The 18,676-nt window shown below is 61.5% G+C and overlaps 1 protein-coding gene and 1 long non-coding RNA gene across 5 annotated transcripts in view; one reads left to right on the top strand and one right to left on the bottom strand.

The window, feature by feature from the left end:
* PRIMA1 (proline rich membrane anchor 1) overlaps window positions 1–11,032 on the top strand; it is a 49,254-nt gene extending 38,222 nt beyond the window's left edge. For 2 of the 4 annotated variants that reach the window (XM_051826425.3, XM_051826424.3), the window contains exon 5: window positions 8,339–11,032. In XM_051826425.3, coding sequence (XP_051682385.1) covers window positions 8,339–8,438 — 100 coding nt within the window. In that variant the 3' untranslated portion in view covers window positions 8,439–11,032. Of the gene's footprint in view, window positions 1–4,658; window positions 4,804–8,338 lie in introns of all 4 variants that reach the window. The other 2 variants (XR_011385024.2, XR_007911819.3) reach the window with 2 other exon arrangements.
* Window positions 11,033–14,575: 3,543 nt separating this feature from the next.
* Window positions 14,576–16,063, bottom strand: LOC138847281 (uncharacterized). Its single transcript, XR_011385023.2, has 2 exons — window positions 15,924–16,063; window positions 14,576–15,278 (listed from the first exon to the last, which is right to left on the bottom strand). It is a non-coding gene; the product is annotated as an uncharacterized LOC138847281 (long non-coding RNA).
* Between the last annotated feature and the right edge of the window lie 2,613 nt (window positions 16,064–18,676).

The following is an 18,676-nucleotide window of genomic DNA, read 5'->3' as shown; positions in this document are numbered from 1 at the left end:
ACACACACACACACACAAATTAAAATGTCGCAACCCTCCAAAGGATACCAGGACTTGTTAACAACACAATGTCTCAAGAATTTTTTTTTTAATTCCCTGGGGCCTAAAGTCAACAGGTCCACATTGAGGACAATCAAGCACTTGGAATATTTAACATTACTCTTTTAATTTCATTTGCATAATTCAAAAGCAGAAAGAGTAAAGTCACAAGTGTGGATCAGGCACAGGGGATGAAGGGCTGTGAAAAGTCAACAGCCCGAGCGCGTCCTGAAGCCTGGGAGAGGGCGCAGGGCGCCTGGGGTCGGGGCCTGGGGGTGACAGCGACACCCAGGACCGGCCCCACCCTGAGCCTGTGCTGCCCCGCCCAGAGCCCCCTGTGCTCCCGAGACTCACACTGCAGACAGTCTCCATAAACAGAGACAAAGGAGCAGGGCACGGCTGTCTAGGGCAGCGCCCGGGCTGCCCCAGGCTCAGATCCGCCCGTCTTCCCTGAGCCATCCCTGAGTTGACTCCATTCTGCAGACGAGGAAACTGAGTCCCTAAGGAGTTAGGGAGCTGCCCAGAGTGACACCATCATGGACCAGCAGAGTCTGATCGGAGCCCCAGACGGGGAGATGGCCACGCCAGCCCTGAAGGCGGCCCCGTGTCACCCACGTCGGCTGCTTGCTGGGCAGAGGGCAGACCTGGCCCTTCCCGGCTGCCCGGTCTCGGGCGTGCAGTATGGGGACTGTGGTGAGATGTGACTGTGCCCATCTGAGACCAGCTGACAGGCAGAGAGGCACTGAGTGGGAGTGATTTGTGGGTGCCAGACCCCCTCCCCGGGTAGGGCCCAATCCATCGACGGCAGAGGTGGCGGAGGCTGCGGAGGTCAGTGGCAGCAGGTGGCAGCCCGTCGTGGGCACCCAGAGGGGTCACGGTGAATTCTGCTGTGGATCACACAGTACTTGAGCTGAGAGCTGGGGTCCCGGCGGTGGGGGGTCCCGGACAGCGCAAGGGAAGGATGCCCGACAGCGGCACCTGTGCGGGGCTGTGCGGGCTGGCCCCAGGCTGAGCGGTTGATGGTTGAGGAGGCGCTGGGGCTATTGAAGATGCCTGAGGAGGAGGCTGCTCCACCTGGGCGTGGCTGCCAGCCCCAGGCATCAGCATCAGCGGTCCTTACAAAAGTCACCCGGGGCCACCTGTGCCTGCCCCCACCGGAGCTGGGAAGGGCGCTGCTCCAGGGGACAAAGTCTCAGCTCTCACTGGCTGCCGCCCCGCCCCTCAGGGCTTTGAGAGAAGCAGCCTACCGCCCGGGGGGGGGGGGGCAGGCACTTCCAGTGCGGGCAGGGCTCCTTTCTGGTGTGGGGGCATGGGCGGGGCTCCCCCCCCCACCCGGAGATGTGGCCCACTGAAGGGCTCAGCACCCCTAGCACAGGAGGCCAGGCAGGGAGAAGAAAGGCACAGTGGGGAGCTGGTGAGAGGGGCTGCACCAGGAGCTGTGGTTGTCAGCTGTACAGTGGTTGCAGGTGCAGCCCGGGACAGGAGGGTGGGGAGGAAATGCCCGACCCCTGGGCCAAACCAGAGACTGGGGGAGCAGGGAGGGAGCCAGCAGTGCAGAGAGGAACAGGCCCAGACCGCAGGAGTGCCCCCGGGGACCGGTGGAGGCAGACACAGCCCTGCCTGGCCCTGCAGCTCTCCCCAGAATAAGTCCAAGCTTTCTCGCTCACGGCCGATGCCATTTGGTCAGCAGTCCTTTGGAAACGTGCCTTTTCTCTCCGAAACAAAAGCAGCCCACGGCACTGCAAAACCATCCGGAGGGAAATCCAGTGAAAAACCCCGCTTTTAAAACAGAGCCTCTTACAGTCTCCAGGCTTCCGGGAGGACTTTCCCGGGGTCTCTGAATGTCCCCAACACCACCCTGCCCCGGTCACACCAGCAGCCCTGCCACTAGTGAGGGTGCTCCGTGTCGTGTGTCCCTGGCAGAGGAATTGGGCCAAGGGAGGTTTCTTGAGAGAGGGCAGGTGACCAAGGTGCACCTCACTTCCTGGCTGCCTGTCCCCTCCACCCTCTGCACTGCTGTCTGGTGTCCCCGTCAGGCCTCAGCATAAGGTCCCCTCCAGCCCTGGGGCCTCAGGGTGGCAGGTGCCAGACCCCCACTGAGATGGCTGCTGTCTGGGCTGCCCCTGCCCACAGACCCTCCCTCAGGGGTCTCCGCCCCCCCAGCAGCTCAGGAGCATAAGGGGCAGACCCCAAGACTGAGCCAGTTTGGACAAGTCCCTGTCTGGGCCCTGTGCTTAACCCTCAGACCTTCCTCCAACAACCCAGACAGAACACACACGGCGCGGCTGCCGGGCCCTGTGCCTCTGCTGCAGTGGGTGGCGGGGGCCAGGTGTTGTCTCCTGCACGAGAAGGAATTCAAGGACCAGACGCAGGTAAAGGTCAGCAGGGAAGCAGGTTTATCTGTTCACCCTGGAAGGAGGGCGGCCATGCCCTGGAGAGAGCTGCACTGTCCGAGGCTCAGGGCTGTCCGTTTATATCATCTGGGGGCACGGAGGGTTGAGTATGCAGTGGGGTTTGGTTGAATATTCATAAGGGGTGGGCTCAAGTACTACTACCCATCCCTTACTCTATTTTGGAGGTCTCAGAAGTGTCATGGCGTCAGGTGCATGATGGGAGTAGGAGTGTCAGCCATGGTAATTTTATTATAATGACATGATAATGAGCTTGGGAGGCTGGTGGCAGCCTGGTTGGGCATTTTTGGCCAGTGCTGGTTCTGAGTACCAGTTTCCTGGAAGCTGCAGTTGTCTGCTGCCTGGGAAGGGGGCGATTTGGGCAGTGCGGGTGGGGGCTGCAGCCCAGGCAGGGGGGCCAGTGGCCGCAGCTTCTCCTCGCTGGTGACCTGTGTCACCTCCGAGCTCGCAGCTCCCAAGGAGGTTGCGAGGAGCTGCCAGGGAGGAAGTTGGAGACGCAGGCACAGGTGGTGACTGAACAAGGAGACCAGGGCCCTGGGCAGAGCGCGTGGCCACGTGCCTGACCACTGCCACCTGGTCCTGGAGGGAGAGGGCTGGGGGCCGGAAATTGGGCCACGGCTTCTCACAGTGGCACCGTCAGTGGTCAGAAAGTTTTTCTCTGGCTCCTCACCAAGTCTGGAGAAGGCTGCATTCTTAAGGGGACCCTCACTGTGAAACTGTGTGTGTGGGCTCATGTGCGTGTGTGTGGGTGTGTGTGGGCTCACGTGCGTGTGTGTGTGGGTTCACGTGCGTGTGTGTGGGTGTGTGTGTGGGTTCATATGCTTGTGTGTACGTGTGTGTGGGCTCACATGTGTGTGTGTGGGGGTTCATGTGCGTGTGTGTGGGTTCATGTGCATGTGTGTGGGTGTGTGTGGGCTCATGTGTGTGTGTGTGTGGGTTCACGTGCGTGTGTGTGGGTGTGTGTGTGGGTTCATATGCTTGTGTGTACGTGTGTGTGGGCTCACATGTGTGTGGGTGTGGGTTCATGTGCATGTGTGTGGGCTCACATGCATGTGTGTGGGTGTGGGTGTGTGGGTTTACATGCATGTGAGTGTGTGTGGATTCATGTTTACATGTGTGTGTGTGGGTATGAGTTCATGTGTGTATGTGTGTGTGGGCTCACGTGCATGTGTGTGGGTGTGTGGGTGTGGGTTCATGTGTGTGTCTGTGGGCTCACATGCATGTGTGTGGTTTCACATGTGTGTGGGGGGTTCACATGCATGTGGGGGGTTCACATACATGTGTGCAGGTGTGTAAATGTGTAGTCGTGTGGTATGTAATGACATTTCAATGACAGGCCGTGTACTCGGCATGTGAGAGGGTTTCACCTGGTGATGCTGTACTCTGTGACATTTGCACAACGATGGGCTCACCCGATGGCACCTTCCTTAGGTGTGCCGACCTCATGCAGTGAAGCGTGGCTGTGTATAGGGAGGTCTGGGGGTGAGGTGTGCGTGTGTGTGTGCGCTGTGTATTTGCACATGAGTTGTGTGTATGGGTTAAGTGATGTATAGGGGTGTATATGCTTATGTATTGGGCGTGTGTGTGTGTGTGTGTTATGTATTTGAACTTGTCTTGTGTGTTTGGGTTAGGTGATGTATAGGCGTGTATATGCATGTGTGTTGGGCGTGTGCATGTTTGTGCATGTGTGTGTGTGCATTATGTATTTGCACATGTGTTGTTTGGGTTAAGTGTTATATAGGGGTGTATATGCGTGTGTGTGTGTGTGTGTCTGGGGTGTGGGTGCGTCAGGGCGGGCAGTGAGGAGGACGAATGCCGTTGGTTGAGAAGAGTTGGGGCCTTTGGCCGTCCCGTGGCTGACGGCAGCCCTCCCCCCCAGCACGTGGGGCAGCCGGGCGGCTGGCAGCCCTCCCTCCTCTGGCTCCTCAGGCGGTTCTCCGCCCGTGGCTCCGCCAGCAGAGCCGCAGCTGAGGACGTAAGCTGTCACGTCACTGGCAGCCAGGCCCAGAGGGGTGCCCCGGCCTTGGCCCTGCCTGTCCAGCCAGCAATGCTGGTTTAGGCTCGGTCCCTGCACTAGCAGAGAGAGAACCTGCTGCTTGCCTCGCCCACCCGCCCGCGGGTGGGAGTCCTGGGAGGGGCCGCGTTCCTGCAGCTGAGAATCCTGGGCACAGCCATGGAGAGGCTCACCTACCTTTCTCTTGGTTTTAGGAACCAGGCCATTTAGGCGCCCTCGGTGGCCACGAGGGCCGGGACTGGGGTGGAAGGGCTCTCCGTGGCTTCACGGGACCACAGCCACGGAGCCAGGCTGGGACCCGCAGCACTACCGTTTCTGAAGCTCACAGGCGTGTGTTAGGTAGGAATTCTAACACGGCAGAGCCTGGCTGCCAGGGTAGTGGAGCAGCTCCCACGGACCCCTCGGCAGCAGCAGCGCTGAGAGCTGCCAGCACTTACTGGGTGCTTACTGTATGCCCGACACTCGACTAAGCGCTTGACCCATATTAACATGTCTAATCCCCCCAGCAAGCTTATGGAATGGACACTGGTATTGTGCCCATTTTATAGGCAAGGAAACTGAGGCATAGAAACGTTATGTGGCTTGCCCAAGGTTTCATAGCCAGAAAGTGGCAGAGGCCACTTTAGCTGAGCTGTGACACCTGCCTCCTAGCTCGGGGCAGGGTCTCCCTGAAGGCAGTGCCTGTGCAGGGATGTGGGTGGGTGTGCAGGGGGAGGCACCTCCCGCTCTCAGCACTATCTGAGCTTGGTGCAGCCCAGGGAGGCTTTGGGAGGGGTGAGCTGCTGTGCAGGGAGCAGAGTGGTTGGGGACCCAGCTGTGATGGGGGAGGGGAGCACTCCCTGTCCTCATCTCGGGGAGCCCTTGGGACAGGGCACATTGCACACAGCCCAAGGCACCTTTGCTGGGAGGAGCCCTGCCTGGACCCCCGCTGGCTCTCGGGTCCAGAAGCTGGAGCAGCCTAGGAGGCACCGGGACCACTGGCTTCCGCACTTCGGAGCCACCCCTTCCAGTAGGCCTCCCCAGGAGTCCCCCGGAGGGGTCTGACAGCAGCCTAGCTTTCAGGACCTTCCCTCTTTTGCAAAGCAAATCCTGCTGCCTTCTCCCTCCCTCTTTCCCCTCAAAAGAGCAGAAATCTTGGTCCTCCAGGACTTGCCCCTCTAGAGGGGAGCTCGCACCCCCTTTGGCTCCTCTCTGCCCTCCCCTACACCTGCTGACCCCGCCCCACCTGCACCTGCTGTGGTGGGTTTTCCAGACTACACCCAAGGTTGAATGTTGACCCCGCAGGAGTGCCGCGTGGGCTTGGGCCCTGAGTGTTTAGCTGTTGAGAGTCTCTGGTGTCCTGGTGCTGATGTCCGTTCTGCCCCTGGATATTGATGGTAAAAGCAGGAATCCCACCCGAGTCCCTCAGCCTCGTGGTGGGGCAGCGACAGGACAGGACCTCACCGTAAGGAGAAGCCCCCGCCCCAGCCTCCCAGGCTCTGCAGATCCGTGGTCACGCCCACCCAGCAACATCAAGCTGCCTGAGCTCTCTGGGAAGGGGGGTGGGGACAGGCAGGGGGCTGCAGGGGACCGAGGGTGAGGAGGGCTCGGGGCAGAGAGCTGGGCTGCAGAATCCATCATTTCCCAGCCCGTCTATGGGGAAGCGTCTGCGGGCAGCCACCTGGGTGGGCCTCTTGGACCCCACACGACAGGGCGATGGGCGGGATTAGAGAGAATGGGGCAGGCGCTGCAGGATTTCCAGAGCTTAGCTGTGGGGGTTGGGCGGTGAGCAGTGCTGCTTTGAAGGTAGCAGGTGGGACCAGGACACAGTGGTGGGAGCCCCCCACAAACCAGCCGGGGGTCCTTGGGCAAGTCATAGCCTCCCTAAGCCTCCGCTTCCCTGTGAAAGGAACCTCCTAACCCCAGGCCCAGCTTCCTGGGGGGACCACTGGGACCGTGCCCTGCACCTCTGTCCAGAAGATGTCATGGTGGTGGGCATGGCCACCCCCATGCGTGCCCTCAGGGTTCCGCTCCCCTCCCCACCCCCCATCCCCCCACTCCCGTTCTGTGTGTCTACACTTGTGCCGCCAGAGGAAAGAGTTAACAGACCCTCGGCAGGCCTGGTGGTCCCAACCGTGAAACTGCTGATCCTTCCCCCGCCCTCCCCAACTAACGCAGACAAGGCTTTCTCCCACGTGCCGCACACGTGCCGTCAAGGAGGACTGGAAATGCCCATGGCCCGTGGGCAGCGGGCGCCCCCCAGGGACAGCAGTGTGGGGCGTGGCACTGGGGGGCACAGAGTGCTCAGGCAGACCAGGGCGCCGCAGCCCCTCGCCCGGGGCCCGGGGAGGCCTTGGATCTGACCTGGCCCGGAAGTAACTCTGTGGTTGCAGGCCCTCCCAGCCTCATCACCCTCTGTGCACCGCAGGGAGGGCTCTTGGGGTGACGTGGCCTCTGGGGTGAGCTTCAAATGGCCAAGGCGAAGTGTCCCAGAACTACTGGGTGTGCTCACCTTGGGGGCCCTCACCACCACCGTCAGCCTCCATCACTGCCGCCATCCACCCAACCATCACCACCACCATCACCATCACCACCACCATCACAGCCCAACCATCACCATCACTGTCACCAGCTCCACCCCATCACCACCCTTCACTACCACCACCAGCATCACCACCTCCATCACTGCCCAACCATCACCATCACCACCACCATCACAGCCCAACCGTCACCACCGCCATCACCACCTCCATCACTGCCTAACCATCACCACCACCGTCAGCCTCCATCACTGCCGCTGTCCACCCAACCATCACCACCACCACCACCACCATCACCACCCCATCACTGCTCAACCATCACCACCACCACCCATCACCACCACCATCACCATCACCATCACCACCTCCACTCCATCACCACCCAACCATCACCACCACCGTCACCTCTACCCCATCGCTGCCTAACCATCACCATCACCATCAACCTCCACCCCATCACCACCCAACCATCACCACCACCACCACCATCATAGCCCAACCATCACCACCACCATCACCTCTACCCCATCACTGCCCAACCATCACCACCACCATCACCATCACCACCTCCATCACTGCCCAACCATCACCACCACCATCACCATCACCACCACCATCACCACCTCCATCACCACCCAACCATCACCATCACCATCACCGCCCAACCATCACCACCGCTGTCGACCACGCCTTGTCCACTGCCGTCACTGTCATTAACACCACCACCGGCACTGCCACCGTGCCCTGTCCCATCACCGTGACACCACTGCCGCCACCGTGCCCACCTTTCCCACTGTCGGCATCGCCATGGACACCAGTCCCTCTACCACGGTGCCAGCGTGATCGCCCTCCCTCGCCTTCATCGCGTTTTCCGTCCGTCTTTGACCACACAAAGGCGAGGCCAGAAAACGCCCCCACTAGTGCCCCACTTCCCTTCACCACGTACACCCCCACATAGTCCACTCCCTGCCTGCCTGCCCACCTCAAGGGGCTCACTTAGAGCCGGATCTTAGGAGGCTGACCGGACACTGGTGCACGCAGACCAGTCACAGGTCACGGCTGCTGCCCGTGGCTCTGTTCCCGTGTCCCTCTGCCACAGTCCCCTGTGTCCTGGTTCTCCTGGAGATTGCGTGGCCATCCTGGACAAGGTCACCCCAGCCTCTGACTGACCCCCAAGGACCAGCAAGAGCTCCAAGGCCGCTCACCCTGGGCACGCCTGGTGGGCTTCCTTCTGGGGCTCTTGCTCTGGCGGGGTGTGGAAGCCAGCCGGGAGGCCACCCCCCTGGCCAGCCCCGGAACTAACGGTGTCCCTGCTCCCTCCCCCTCGCCCTGCCTGCTCCCTGGGCGCCTTCCAGGAAACCACTGAGAAAAGACGAGAACGGCACCAGCGCTGCGGAGTACCCCATGAGCTCACAGAGCAGCAAAGGGGTGGACGTGAACAACGCCGTGGTCTGAGTCTGCGGCTCCGGCACCGCTGGCCGGAGGGGCGGTGTGGTGGCACCAGCGGACACAGGAAAGCAGGTGGACTTGAGCTGACCCTGGGCTTGTCCAGGACGTCGTGGAGGAACCGTCTTCCCAGGCTCTCCCTGGTCGCCTGTGGGCAGGGGCGGCGCCCACACCAGGCTGAGCCCAGTTCCCCTGCATGCCCCACACCCCACCTTGTCCACGTCTGATCCTACGCCTGTCCTCGCAGCTGCTGTCTGAAGCCTGGCTCTGGTGAAGGCAGGAAGCCCCTCTGCCTGCTGGAGCCGAGGCATCCCGGGCAGCCAACAGGAAGCCCGCCCGGGGCTCCCTCCCCTGCCTGGAAGCCTGTCCTCCTCCAAGAAGCCCACCTGCTTCCCAGTCGGTGTTCCCAACAAAAGCCATTGGCACAGCCATGAGACAGACACCCCCTTCAAAGGTGCTCCCCACACATCTGCCGTCACCCACCCCATCCGCTGCAGGGCCCGCCTCCTCCTCTCGTCCCTACCCATGCCCCGGCGGGCCCTTGGCTCCAGAGCCTGCAAACCGCCCCCCTCCCACCCCAGCAGACCAAGGGACTCTGTTCACCGAACCCTGGCCAAGGGTGGCCCTGGAGGGGCAGAGCCCGAGGCCCCCTGCCTGCCCTGCCCATTTCCACCCTGACCCCGGAGGAAGCTGTACATCCACACGAGCCAGGCCCTGGAGGCCACCACCTGTGCCAAATCCACCGGGACCCTCGGTGCCAGCCCCACCGGCCCCGCACTTCCTCCCCACCACGCTTCCTAAGGCCTGGCTGTGGTCCTCAGCCCCTCTCCCCAGAGGGAGGTGGGGCGCTTCCCCTTGGACGAGAAAGTGTCTCTCAGGAGTGGGGGGAGGAAGGGAGGGCCTGAGCCCCTGTTCCCAGCGGGCAGGCGCGGCCCTGGGGTTTTGTGGGCCCTGCCCTGGGACTGCCCTCACCACCCCACACCCTTGATGGGGAGGAACCGGACACGCTGAATCATGGTGCTTGGTGCGCTGTGGGGGCTCTGCCAGGTGGGCCCGGGTTGGGGGGAGGGGCTCCTGGGGCAGGGGTGGGGCTGCAGGTGAGACTCCAATCCAGGTGAAACCGAGGCTGGAAAAGCACCCCACCGGGCTGAGTCTCCAGATGCCAACGCTGCTGAGTCCTAGTGCCCAGAGCTGTCCGTGTGCGCTCCCTGTGGCCAGGCCAGGCCAGCGTGCGTCCTCCCGTGAAGGGGCTTGTCTCCTCGTCGCTCTTCTGCTGTCTGAGGACTTCTCCAAGGCTTGAACCTGAGTTCCTCTCCCAGCCCACCTCAGCGTTGCCCCCCCGCCCCGACAGCCCTGGTGGGGGGCGCTCTGCCCCGCCCCTCCCCCCCACTCTGGTGAGTTGTGCTGTCAGATGCAGCACCAAGCAACACACAAGCCAGGGGCTGTGGGCAGGGCGGGGCGGGGGTGCGGTGCCCCACCCCAGGGCACCCCCACACCCATGTCCTCAGCCCCCTGGTGCCTGTGAGCCCCCTGCCTATGCCCTAAGCAGATACCTGGGCAGGACCCCGCCCCTAATCACACTCCCACCCTGGGCTTCTCCCTCTGCCTGGGGCTGGCCAGAGTTCAGGGGTCCTCTAAGGGACCCCAGTTGGGAGGGGCAGCCCCAGGGGGACTGGGGCCCACACATTCCCCTGCCCACCCCAGCCCCCAATACTTCCATCCCTGGCTGCACCTTGGGGCCCAGACTCTGCAACGGGCCTCAGCCTCCAGACCAGGTGGAAAACCCCAGCCGTGCCATCCACCAAGCTTTGGGGCTGCACCCTGTTCCCGAGCCACGGACACTCCAACTGACACGGAAGCTCTCCCTGTGGGCTTGGAAAACCCCTACTCACCCATAGGAAACCCACTGGAGAGCACCCCACCCCCACCCCGCCAGCCCCAGGGCAGCCACGGAAGCTCAGCTCAGGCCCAGGGCGAGAGGCCCAGCAGACTCTCAGCTTCCAGAACCCACGCACACACAAAACCACGAGGACCTAGAATGTGAGCTTAGGACTTGGAAACGAACCCCAGCCCCTAAACACGGATCCATGCTCTGATCAGCTCAAGGTCAAGAATGAAAGGCACGTCCCTTCTCTGCGTTTTCTCCCTGCCGTCTCAGAGTTGACCTTGGCTTCGGAACTCAGTGGCGTATGGGGTGCCCAGGGTGTTCAGGTGTTCCTGGGAAGCGTGTAAGAGAAGTTTTGGAAGACTGATAGGTGTAAAAATATAGACGTATATTATATATAGTTATATATATTTAAAGAGATCTCTATATCTATAGAATTATTGTGCGCTCTGCATCTGTACTAAGTGTGGCTTACACAGCCCGGGTAGGGCGAGGCCCGGAATGCATGGGCGTAAGCGCCCCGAGACCTTGTGCACGGGACGGGACAGGAGCCACGGGTCGATGCCGTCTCGACGCCATCTGGTTGGCCGGCGCATCATTCATGTCGGTTTCGTGCACACGCAGGGCCGGCAGTGGGGAATGTGCCGTTGCTCCTGCTTACACAGAAGAAAGCACCGTGACTTTTTTATTTTCAATAAAAATATCCTTATAAGATGGCCACCGGTTGTCGTTTGTGGTGGGTGTTTGGCCCTGGGCATGGGGTGGACTGGAGAGGATAGGCCAGGGTGGGGGCGGGGTCCTTCACTGAGGTTCTGCCTCAAATCCAGGGCGGGGCTGGACACCTCGTGTGCATTTTTTTGTAAAAGATGTATTTGTTTATTTGAAAGAGTTATAGAGAAAAAGATTGGGAGAGAGAAAGGTCTTCCATCCGCTGGTTCACTCTCCAGATGGCTACAATGGCCAGGGCTGGGCCATCTTCCACTGCTTTCCCAGGCACATTAGCAGGGAGCTGGACTGGAAGTGGAGCAGCTGGGACTTGAACTGGTGCCCATATGAGATGCCGGTGTTGTGGGTGGTGGCTGTGCCTCCCTATGTCACAATGCCAGCCGGCCCTGATGTGCTGTGTGCACTCTCTGTGTTGTTACCCTAACACCTCCAGGGCAGTGTTCATAGGGGTTCAAAGGCCAATCATGCCCCTCTACCCACCTCCTCAATCCTGGGCTTCCCTGAGGGGCGAGCAGCTGAATGAGACTCAGAACCCAGGACTTTCGGGGCTAGAACCAGAAAGGTTCAGGCACACGAGACCTTAAGTTGCACCCTAATTTGACAAGTGCTCATGAGAATCGTGAGAACAGGAATTGGCCGTCCACGCTGGAGGGGAAGCTAGGTAGGCCTGTGGCCAGCATCACCGCCTGCCAGCGCCTCCATCCTGGTGTGGACCTCTGCGGTACCCACTCACCCACCAGGTGCCTGAGGTCGTGGCCTACCTTACACCCCCAGCAGGGGGCCCCAGAGAGCACAGGCCTGTCCTGCCTGACCATTCTCTCCCAGCCCCATGGGCAGACAGGTGAGCAGCCGTCCTTCCCGGGGCTTCAGGAAGGGGCACCTGTCTGATGGGCCGAGAGGGACCCAGGAGGAAAGCTCTTGCCTCTGCGGTGCTGTGTCCTCACCTTGCACGTGTGGGGACGGTCAGAGGCAGAGCAGGCCAGCCAAGGTCACACAGACACCAGGATACAGGGGCGGGGCTGGGGTCGGACCCAGAGCTGGGTGCCTTCAGCACCAGGCTGCTGGGCATGCGGGGGTGACCCCAACCCAGACGGTTTCCCTGTGGCTGGGACACAGCCGCGGAGGAGCTCAACAAGGGGCCACCGAGGGGACCTTCAGTGCCCAGGGCTGGGAGGTGGGTGTCTCCCCCAGCCTGGTCACAGCCCGGGGCCCTGGGGAAGGGCCTGCGTCACACCCAGATGTCCGCAGAAACTCCCCCTGAGAGCCTGGAAACACCCACCGCCACCTGGGACCCGTGGGCTGCCGCCTGCTGGGACGGCCCTTTGCGTGCCTACAGGAGGCACACAACAGAAGGCAGATGTCACGACCTGGATCGCCAGGGTTGTCAATAAAAGCAGACTGTACCTCCGGACTGGAGCAGGGGCTCCTCAGCCCGTGGCCACCTCCGAAGGCTCACCTTGTGCAGGTGCAGGGGTGGGGCCAGCCTGGGAGTGAGGGGCAGCGGAGCCGGCTGGCGCCACCTGCACAGGCTGCAGGTGCAGATCCCTCTGAGCCGCCAGCTCCATCAGTCCCCCTCCTGTCTCCGGAGCCGTCGGCCGCTGGTTTAGCTACAGCCACCAGCATGACAACCTGCTCTCAGACTGCCCCCACCCGACAGCCCCCTGCCCTGCTCGGGGGTTCCGCTGCCGCCGGCCAGGCAGGAGACATGATGGCATGCACTGGGCAGCCCTGCCTGGCCCCTGAGGGGTGCAGCAACGTGGAAGTTGGGCCCTGGAGGCTGAGGGCACTGTGGTGCCGGATCCCAGGTGCTCACTAAGGCCTCACCTTTGGGCACATTCACTCCACCCCACCTGACTAGTGACCCCCACCCCCTGCTGGTGCACCCGATCCCCCCCCCTTCGCCCAGGCCTTTCTGCTGCCCTCCCTGTTCCAGAACGCACGCTGAGAAATCGTCTGGCAACCCCCCCTGCCCTGCACCTGACACCCACCGCCCTCCCCCGGACAGGGTGCCCCATCTGCCCTTTGTGTGGGGAGAACCCACTGCAGACCCCACCTCCCCACTCCTCTCCCACCCTGTGCTGGAGGAGCGGCAGCCCCCACCCCGCCTCCTCCTCCACGTCCCCCTGCCCCAGCGTTCCGGAGCAAGTGTCCTGGGCTCCTCACCTCGGCCCCACATCATGTGTTCACACATGCGTGTGGTCATTCCCCCCTGCATATGAACAGAGACTCTGCCAACTGCTGGGTGCCACCCTCAGCTCCGGAGGGCAACTTTCCCCACCCACAGTCCCCACTGGAACCCTCAGGGGTCCCCAGCCCCTGGACCATGGTGGGACCCGCCTTGGCCCTCCAGCCTGGCCTCCAGCCCCACGTCTGCCTGCTCACGCTCCCTGCACTGTCCACGCCGTGTCTAGTCCCGACCTCCAGCTGCCCTCCCGCCCTGCACGCCCCCTGCTCCCCAGCTCAGCAGTACACGGCTGGCCGCGGGCCTCCTGGCCAGCCCCACCCCCGCGCGGGGCTTGCTGTCCCGGCCCAGCCGGCCTCTCTCCGCCTTCTGCATGGTCACATCTTCTTGCTCTCCAGGTCCGTCTCTGAGGTCTCCTCCACCCTGAACCCACGTGAGCACAAACCCACACGGGCACAGAGCCTGCACCGGGCGGCGTCTAGGGCCCTGCTGGCACAACTCCCAAGTTCCGCCCTCTGCTGTCTGAACCTGTTGGCCCCTCGACAGCCCTGGCCCACTCACACTCTAGACAGGACGCACGGTGTATCCTGGGGATCCAGAGATGACCAGAATGGCCTTGCTTTCCAGGAGCCAGGGGGTGGTGGCAGTGGCCCCGTGACGTGCACAGAGGAGACACCAGCGTGGAGATGAAGGGGCGGTCAGTGCCAGCTTCCCAGGGCTCCTAAACCCTGCCTTTCAGCAGGGAGGCACAGACATCACCCCACTTTACAGATCAGAAAACTGAGGTTCGGAGGTCAGGGGTCACAAGAGCAGCAGGTGGCAGAGGTCTTCAGGCCTGGCTCTCTGTGAGCACAACGCTGACAGCACCTCAGGTTCCACTCCGGCCGGCCCAGCTGGGTTTGTGCCCAGCCGTCTTCTCACCACTGGGGAAGCAAACACAGCACACAGCCCTCCTAGCGGCTGGGAGCTGGCGGTGCGGTGACAGTCTAACCAGGACCACTTAGCATGGGGCCGCGGGCTAGGCTCTTCCCTGGCACAGCCTCAGTGCTCTCAGCTGTAAAATGGGGGCAGCAAACCCGGCAGGCGCCCCCCGCCCCCTGCCCCGATCGCCACCTCGGAGCTTTCTTTGGCCACCTGCAGGCCCTCTCGACTCTGTCACCTTACTTTCAGCACAACACTTCCCACACCTAAGACCTGGGTGGGTGTTTGCCATCTTTCTCTTCAGTGTTTGGTCTTGTTACCAAATCTCTAGCCCTCCATACGACCAGACTTGCCTGGCACAGGAAACCTCTGCTGAATTGAGTTTCAGTGGGCGAGAAATCCAGGCAGAACACACAGGCACAAAGAGAAGACTTTAGGGAAAACAAAGCACTTTATTGCACAGAACCGGAACCCCACCTCCCAGGTGCGTGCAGAGGAAGGGGTGGGGGGTGGGAGAACCTGAACTTGAAGCTGCTAAGTAGTTCGCCCGGCTGGTCTCACTGGTCCCTTTGGTATGACTCCATTTCTTGCCGACAGGTGCTCAGTCTTTGAGGCGTCTTCCCGGGGACCTGTTCCCCTCTGGGAAGCACCTGCCCGGGGCCCTGGGTGGGAGTCCACAGTCTCTGGTGCGGGCCAAGCGTCGGCTTCAGGGTTCCTGCAGGTCCCTGCTCCAGAGGGTTTGGCTGGACTCTCCCTGGTGACCGTGGGCTGCGGCCGGGCTCTTCTGGTTGTTGCGGGTGAGTGGCCGTCGCCCACACCAGCCAATGCCCGGGCTGGAGCCATCTCGCCATCCCAGCTGAGCACCTGCCCGTCTTCCTGCTTTGGGCAGCAGGCCTGTGGGCCTGTGCGCTCACTCACGCGAGGGCTGATGAGCCTGTCTCCTGGGGGTCCCTGGCGCACCTCCCAAAGGGACGGTGAAGCCACGCCCCCTTTGTCTTTTGCCAACAACTCGCTGGGGGTGTAGAAGAAGTGGGCTCTGCCTCCTCCTCCTTCCTGTCTGACCAGCACATTCCCTACACGCTAACCTCGTCCTGCCCCAGGCTGTCCGTGGAACTAGACCGGGCCCCGAGGTTTCCTGGAGAAGAATAAAAAGCAGATCTGTTTATTAACTTTTCCCAATGGGAGCCCCTCCCAAACACAAGGCTGCGTTCTGCCCCCGCCCGGCAGCCCGCCGCTCACGAGCGCCATCTGCAGGAGGAGTTCCGGTCGCTCGTTCCCGCGCAGCGGCGGGGGGGAGCCCTGAGTCACGCAGGAGCCCCGCAGCGTGCGAACACCTGGAGCCAATGCCCACTGCAAGCTGTGATTTCGTTTCAGCAAAACACCAGCTGTCACCCGGCGCGGAGGCCTGGCGCTCACACGGAGCCAGGCACACAGGGAGGCCCAGGGCTCTGGCTCTTACCCGGGACTCCCTGTCTGTGCGAAGCCCCTGACCAACCTCGCCCGGGCGCACTTTACAGGGGAGAGGAATTCTCCACTCCGCTTGGGGGTTGATGAAACCAGGACTGAGCGAGAGGAGGCGAGAGAGGGTTTGGGGAGAACCCGGAAGCCCAGTCCGAACTGACCGCCTGGCCCTCCTGCCTCCTGCCGCCCGAGCCAGCGCCGGAGCGCAGCATGGGGGCCCGGCTTCCACACTGCAGGCTCAAGGCTCCGGGCACACCCTGCTGGCCGCCGAGCCCGCCCCAGCCCCGCACCCCCCACCGGGCAGCGTGATTGTCCTCACCTGGGGAGGGCTCTGTCCTTCACGCTTGATTGCTTGCTGTTCCTTTCTGTTCCAAGTGGCCACTTCAGGGAGCGGAAATCAGGGCCTCGGCCAAGCAGCCCCGGGAGGCTCCCGGCTCCACGCCTGCGTCATCAGCAAGCCAGCGCTCCGCTCCGGAACAGCCGCATCCACGCTGTGTGCCTTGTCCTGTGCCCCCGCAGGGCAGAGCTGGCGCCGGCGCTCACCTGGGCCCTCCCGCCTGGCCTGGGCTTCCTTCCATGGGAAGAACCCGGGACGCTGGTGGCTGTCAGGCAGCTGCGTAGAGTGGCAGGGCCGTGGTCCCCAAGCCGCTGGGGTGGAGGAGTGGGGGCAGGGACAGGAGGGCCTGAGAGCTGAGAGTCGGCCTGGCCTCTGGCTGGCTGACCCGCGCATCCCATCCCTTGTCCGGCCCACAGAGAGGGTCACTGACAACAGGGGTGGCAAACTCACAGGCCTTGGGGCTGGGCGGGTACACGTGGCAGGCACACCAGACCTTGTCCCACCAGAGGCCGCACAGCTGCTGGGTCGTCTCTTCCGGCTTCAGAGGCTGGAGTCAGCGGTGAGAACCCAACAAGGCTGGAGCCACACAGAACTTACAAATTCAAGCTCATCAGACCACGGGTGCCGTGGGCTAGGCCCCGCCGTGGGGACACCAGCCTCGGTGATTCCCGGTCACCTTGCTGGTCAGATGAGCAGCGAGGGCTTCTCTCTACGGTTATGGAGCACACAGAGCCTGGGCTCCGGAAGCAGACACGCCCAGCTGCTAATTTTGCTCTGTCTCTGTCTCTTACTGACTCTGTAAATCTCTCCTCTCTGCCTCGGTTTCCTTGTCTCTAACGTGGGGCGGATAATAGAAGTGCCACTGCACACCACTGCCGTGAGATGGCGACTTTGAACGCGCTCATACGTGGGAGCCATGAGGAGGATTAGTGAGGACCAGGTCGCCTTTAGGGAGAACGAACTGTCAATCGACCCCAAATGGCGCAGCATCACAATCTTCAATGCCTACAGTTTTACTCCTTTCCATAAAAGAATCTTAAGTGGGAAACTAACTGTGAGCCATCACTTTTTTCCTATACGTGAACTCCCAAAGCAAGGTGGCGGTGGCGGGGGAGGGGGTATTGAGTGCCTTTGTCAGATACCCTGGTGGAAATCTGCAATAGCTGATCAATAACCAGATGTGCAGGAGAAGCAGCGGCCTCGGAAAAGCCCTCGGGGTTCTCTACCCCGTGCTCCCGGCGTATTTTAACCAAAAGAGCCTGGATCCCAAAACGAGAGGAGAGAAATAAGCATTGATTACGGGAAGCTCTGATCCAGAGTCCGACGGCCGCCTGATCCTACGGCTACAGCCGCCAGCTGCACGACCTTCGCTAAGGCACCGAACCTCTGGCCTCCACTGCCCCACCTGCGGCACGGGAAGAATGAGGAAGCCTTGTCTCACCCAGGGAAGGCAGCCCAGGAGTAAAGAAAGACCGGGTGTGTGAGTGCTTGGCACCTGGTCCACGCGGCGGCTAGTGTGGTTCACCTGGAATCCCGCCACGAGACACTTACCACTCGCTCTTGTCAGAGAAGGAACCGGCCCACCCGCCTCCTCCTAAGAACAGCTCAGCCATGGAGACAGGACTTGGTATTATTAGTTCCAACCACTCCCACCGTTCTTCTTAGGAACCTAGGCATTGTTGTCAAAACACCCACTTTGCCCGATACACATATTTGCAAGTTACTTCTATTAAAGAGGTTAATAGATGACCAGCATTGTCCAAGTAATGCAGAGACCTTCAATCCCAGCTCATGAGAGTCCTGGAGTGTCGCTCCCCCTCTTCGTGGAGGAACGACACAAGACCCTGCGCTGTTCTTTTGTCTGCTCGGCCCTCCCCGGGTTTGCTGCTGGTTCTTCCCGGGTTGGCTACCGTCCCTTCCACCTCCGTGGAAGGGCGGTTCCCCCTGCCACATTCCCCATTTCCGCGGGGGAGCGGCACACCGCCGGCCGGCTCTCTCGGGGGCTGCACAAGTGTTCCCCTTAGATGTTCCCCTTAGATGTTCCTGGTGCATGTTGTCTCTCTCCTCCTTTATAGTCCTCTTCCGCCAATCCCAACTTGGCTGCCCACACGCCGAGTACGCTGCTCTCCTCCAATCAGGAGCAGGATCAGCTCCTGGAGGTCATCACTCAAGTTGGCAAGAGGCAGCTGCGTAGAAGCTGTTTCCTCCTCTCCCAGCGCCATATTGTGGGAGAGCAGATGCATAGAATAAGTCTTAATTCCAGTAACTTAGTCTAGTCCGAGTTGCTCCCCACACTGGAGGATGAGCCATCTTCTCGCATGCAATCCAATCTCACCGGCCAGCGGCAGCTTGGGAATGGAGAGGGGGTTGCTACAACCACTCTGCACAGACCAGATCCACAGGGAGGAGGTTTCCTGGAAACACGCTGAGGTCACGCAGCGGAGCCTGGACGCTCTGTGCCTACGGCCGTGCCTTGGCTTCCGTGCGCCTCGTAGGTCTTGATGTTGAGGCACTGGCTGAATGAAGAGCCAGACGAGCCTCAGCTGGGGGCTGGCCCTTGCGTGGGCTTCACAAAGTAGCACCAGTCTTCCGAGGGCTCTGGAGACCCCAGCACAGTCTCCCAAGCCGCAGCTCAGTCCTCTGTCCATTCAGGCTCACCATCACCCAGGGAGATGGGCAGACAGCTCCATTTCACAGAAAGAAACACAGCGGTCCAGAGAGGTTTATTAAGTTGT

This window comes from Oryctolagus cuniculus, chromosome 20 (genome assembly GCF_051225735.1).
Source record: "Oryctolagus cuniculus isolate XC-2025 breed Fujian yellow rabbit chromosome 20, ASM5122573v1, whole genome shotgun sequence".
In the NCBI taxonomy this organism is placed as follows: domain Eukaryota; kingdom Metazoa; phylum Chordata; class Mammalia; order Lagomorpha; family Leporidae; genus Oryctolagus; species Oryctolagus cuniculus.
Note: the sequence above shows the minus strand (reverse complement) of the source record. Positions and strands in the feature narration are given on the sequence as shown.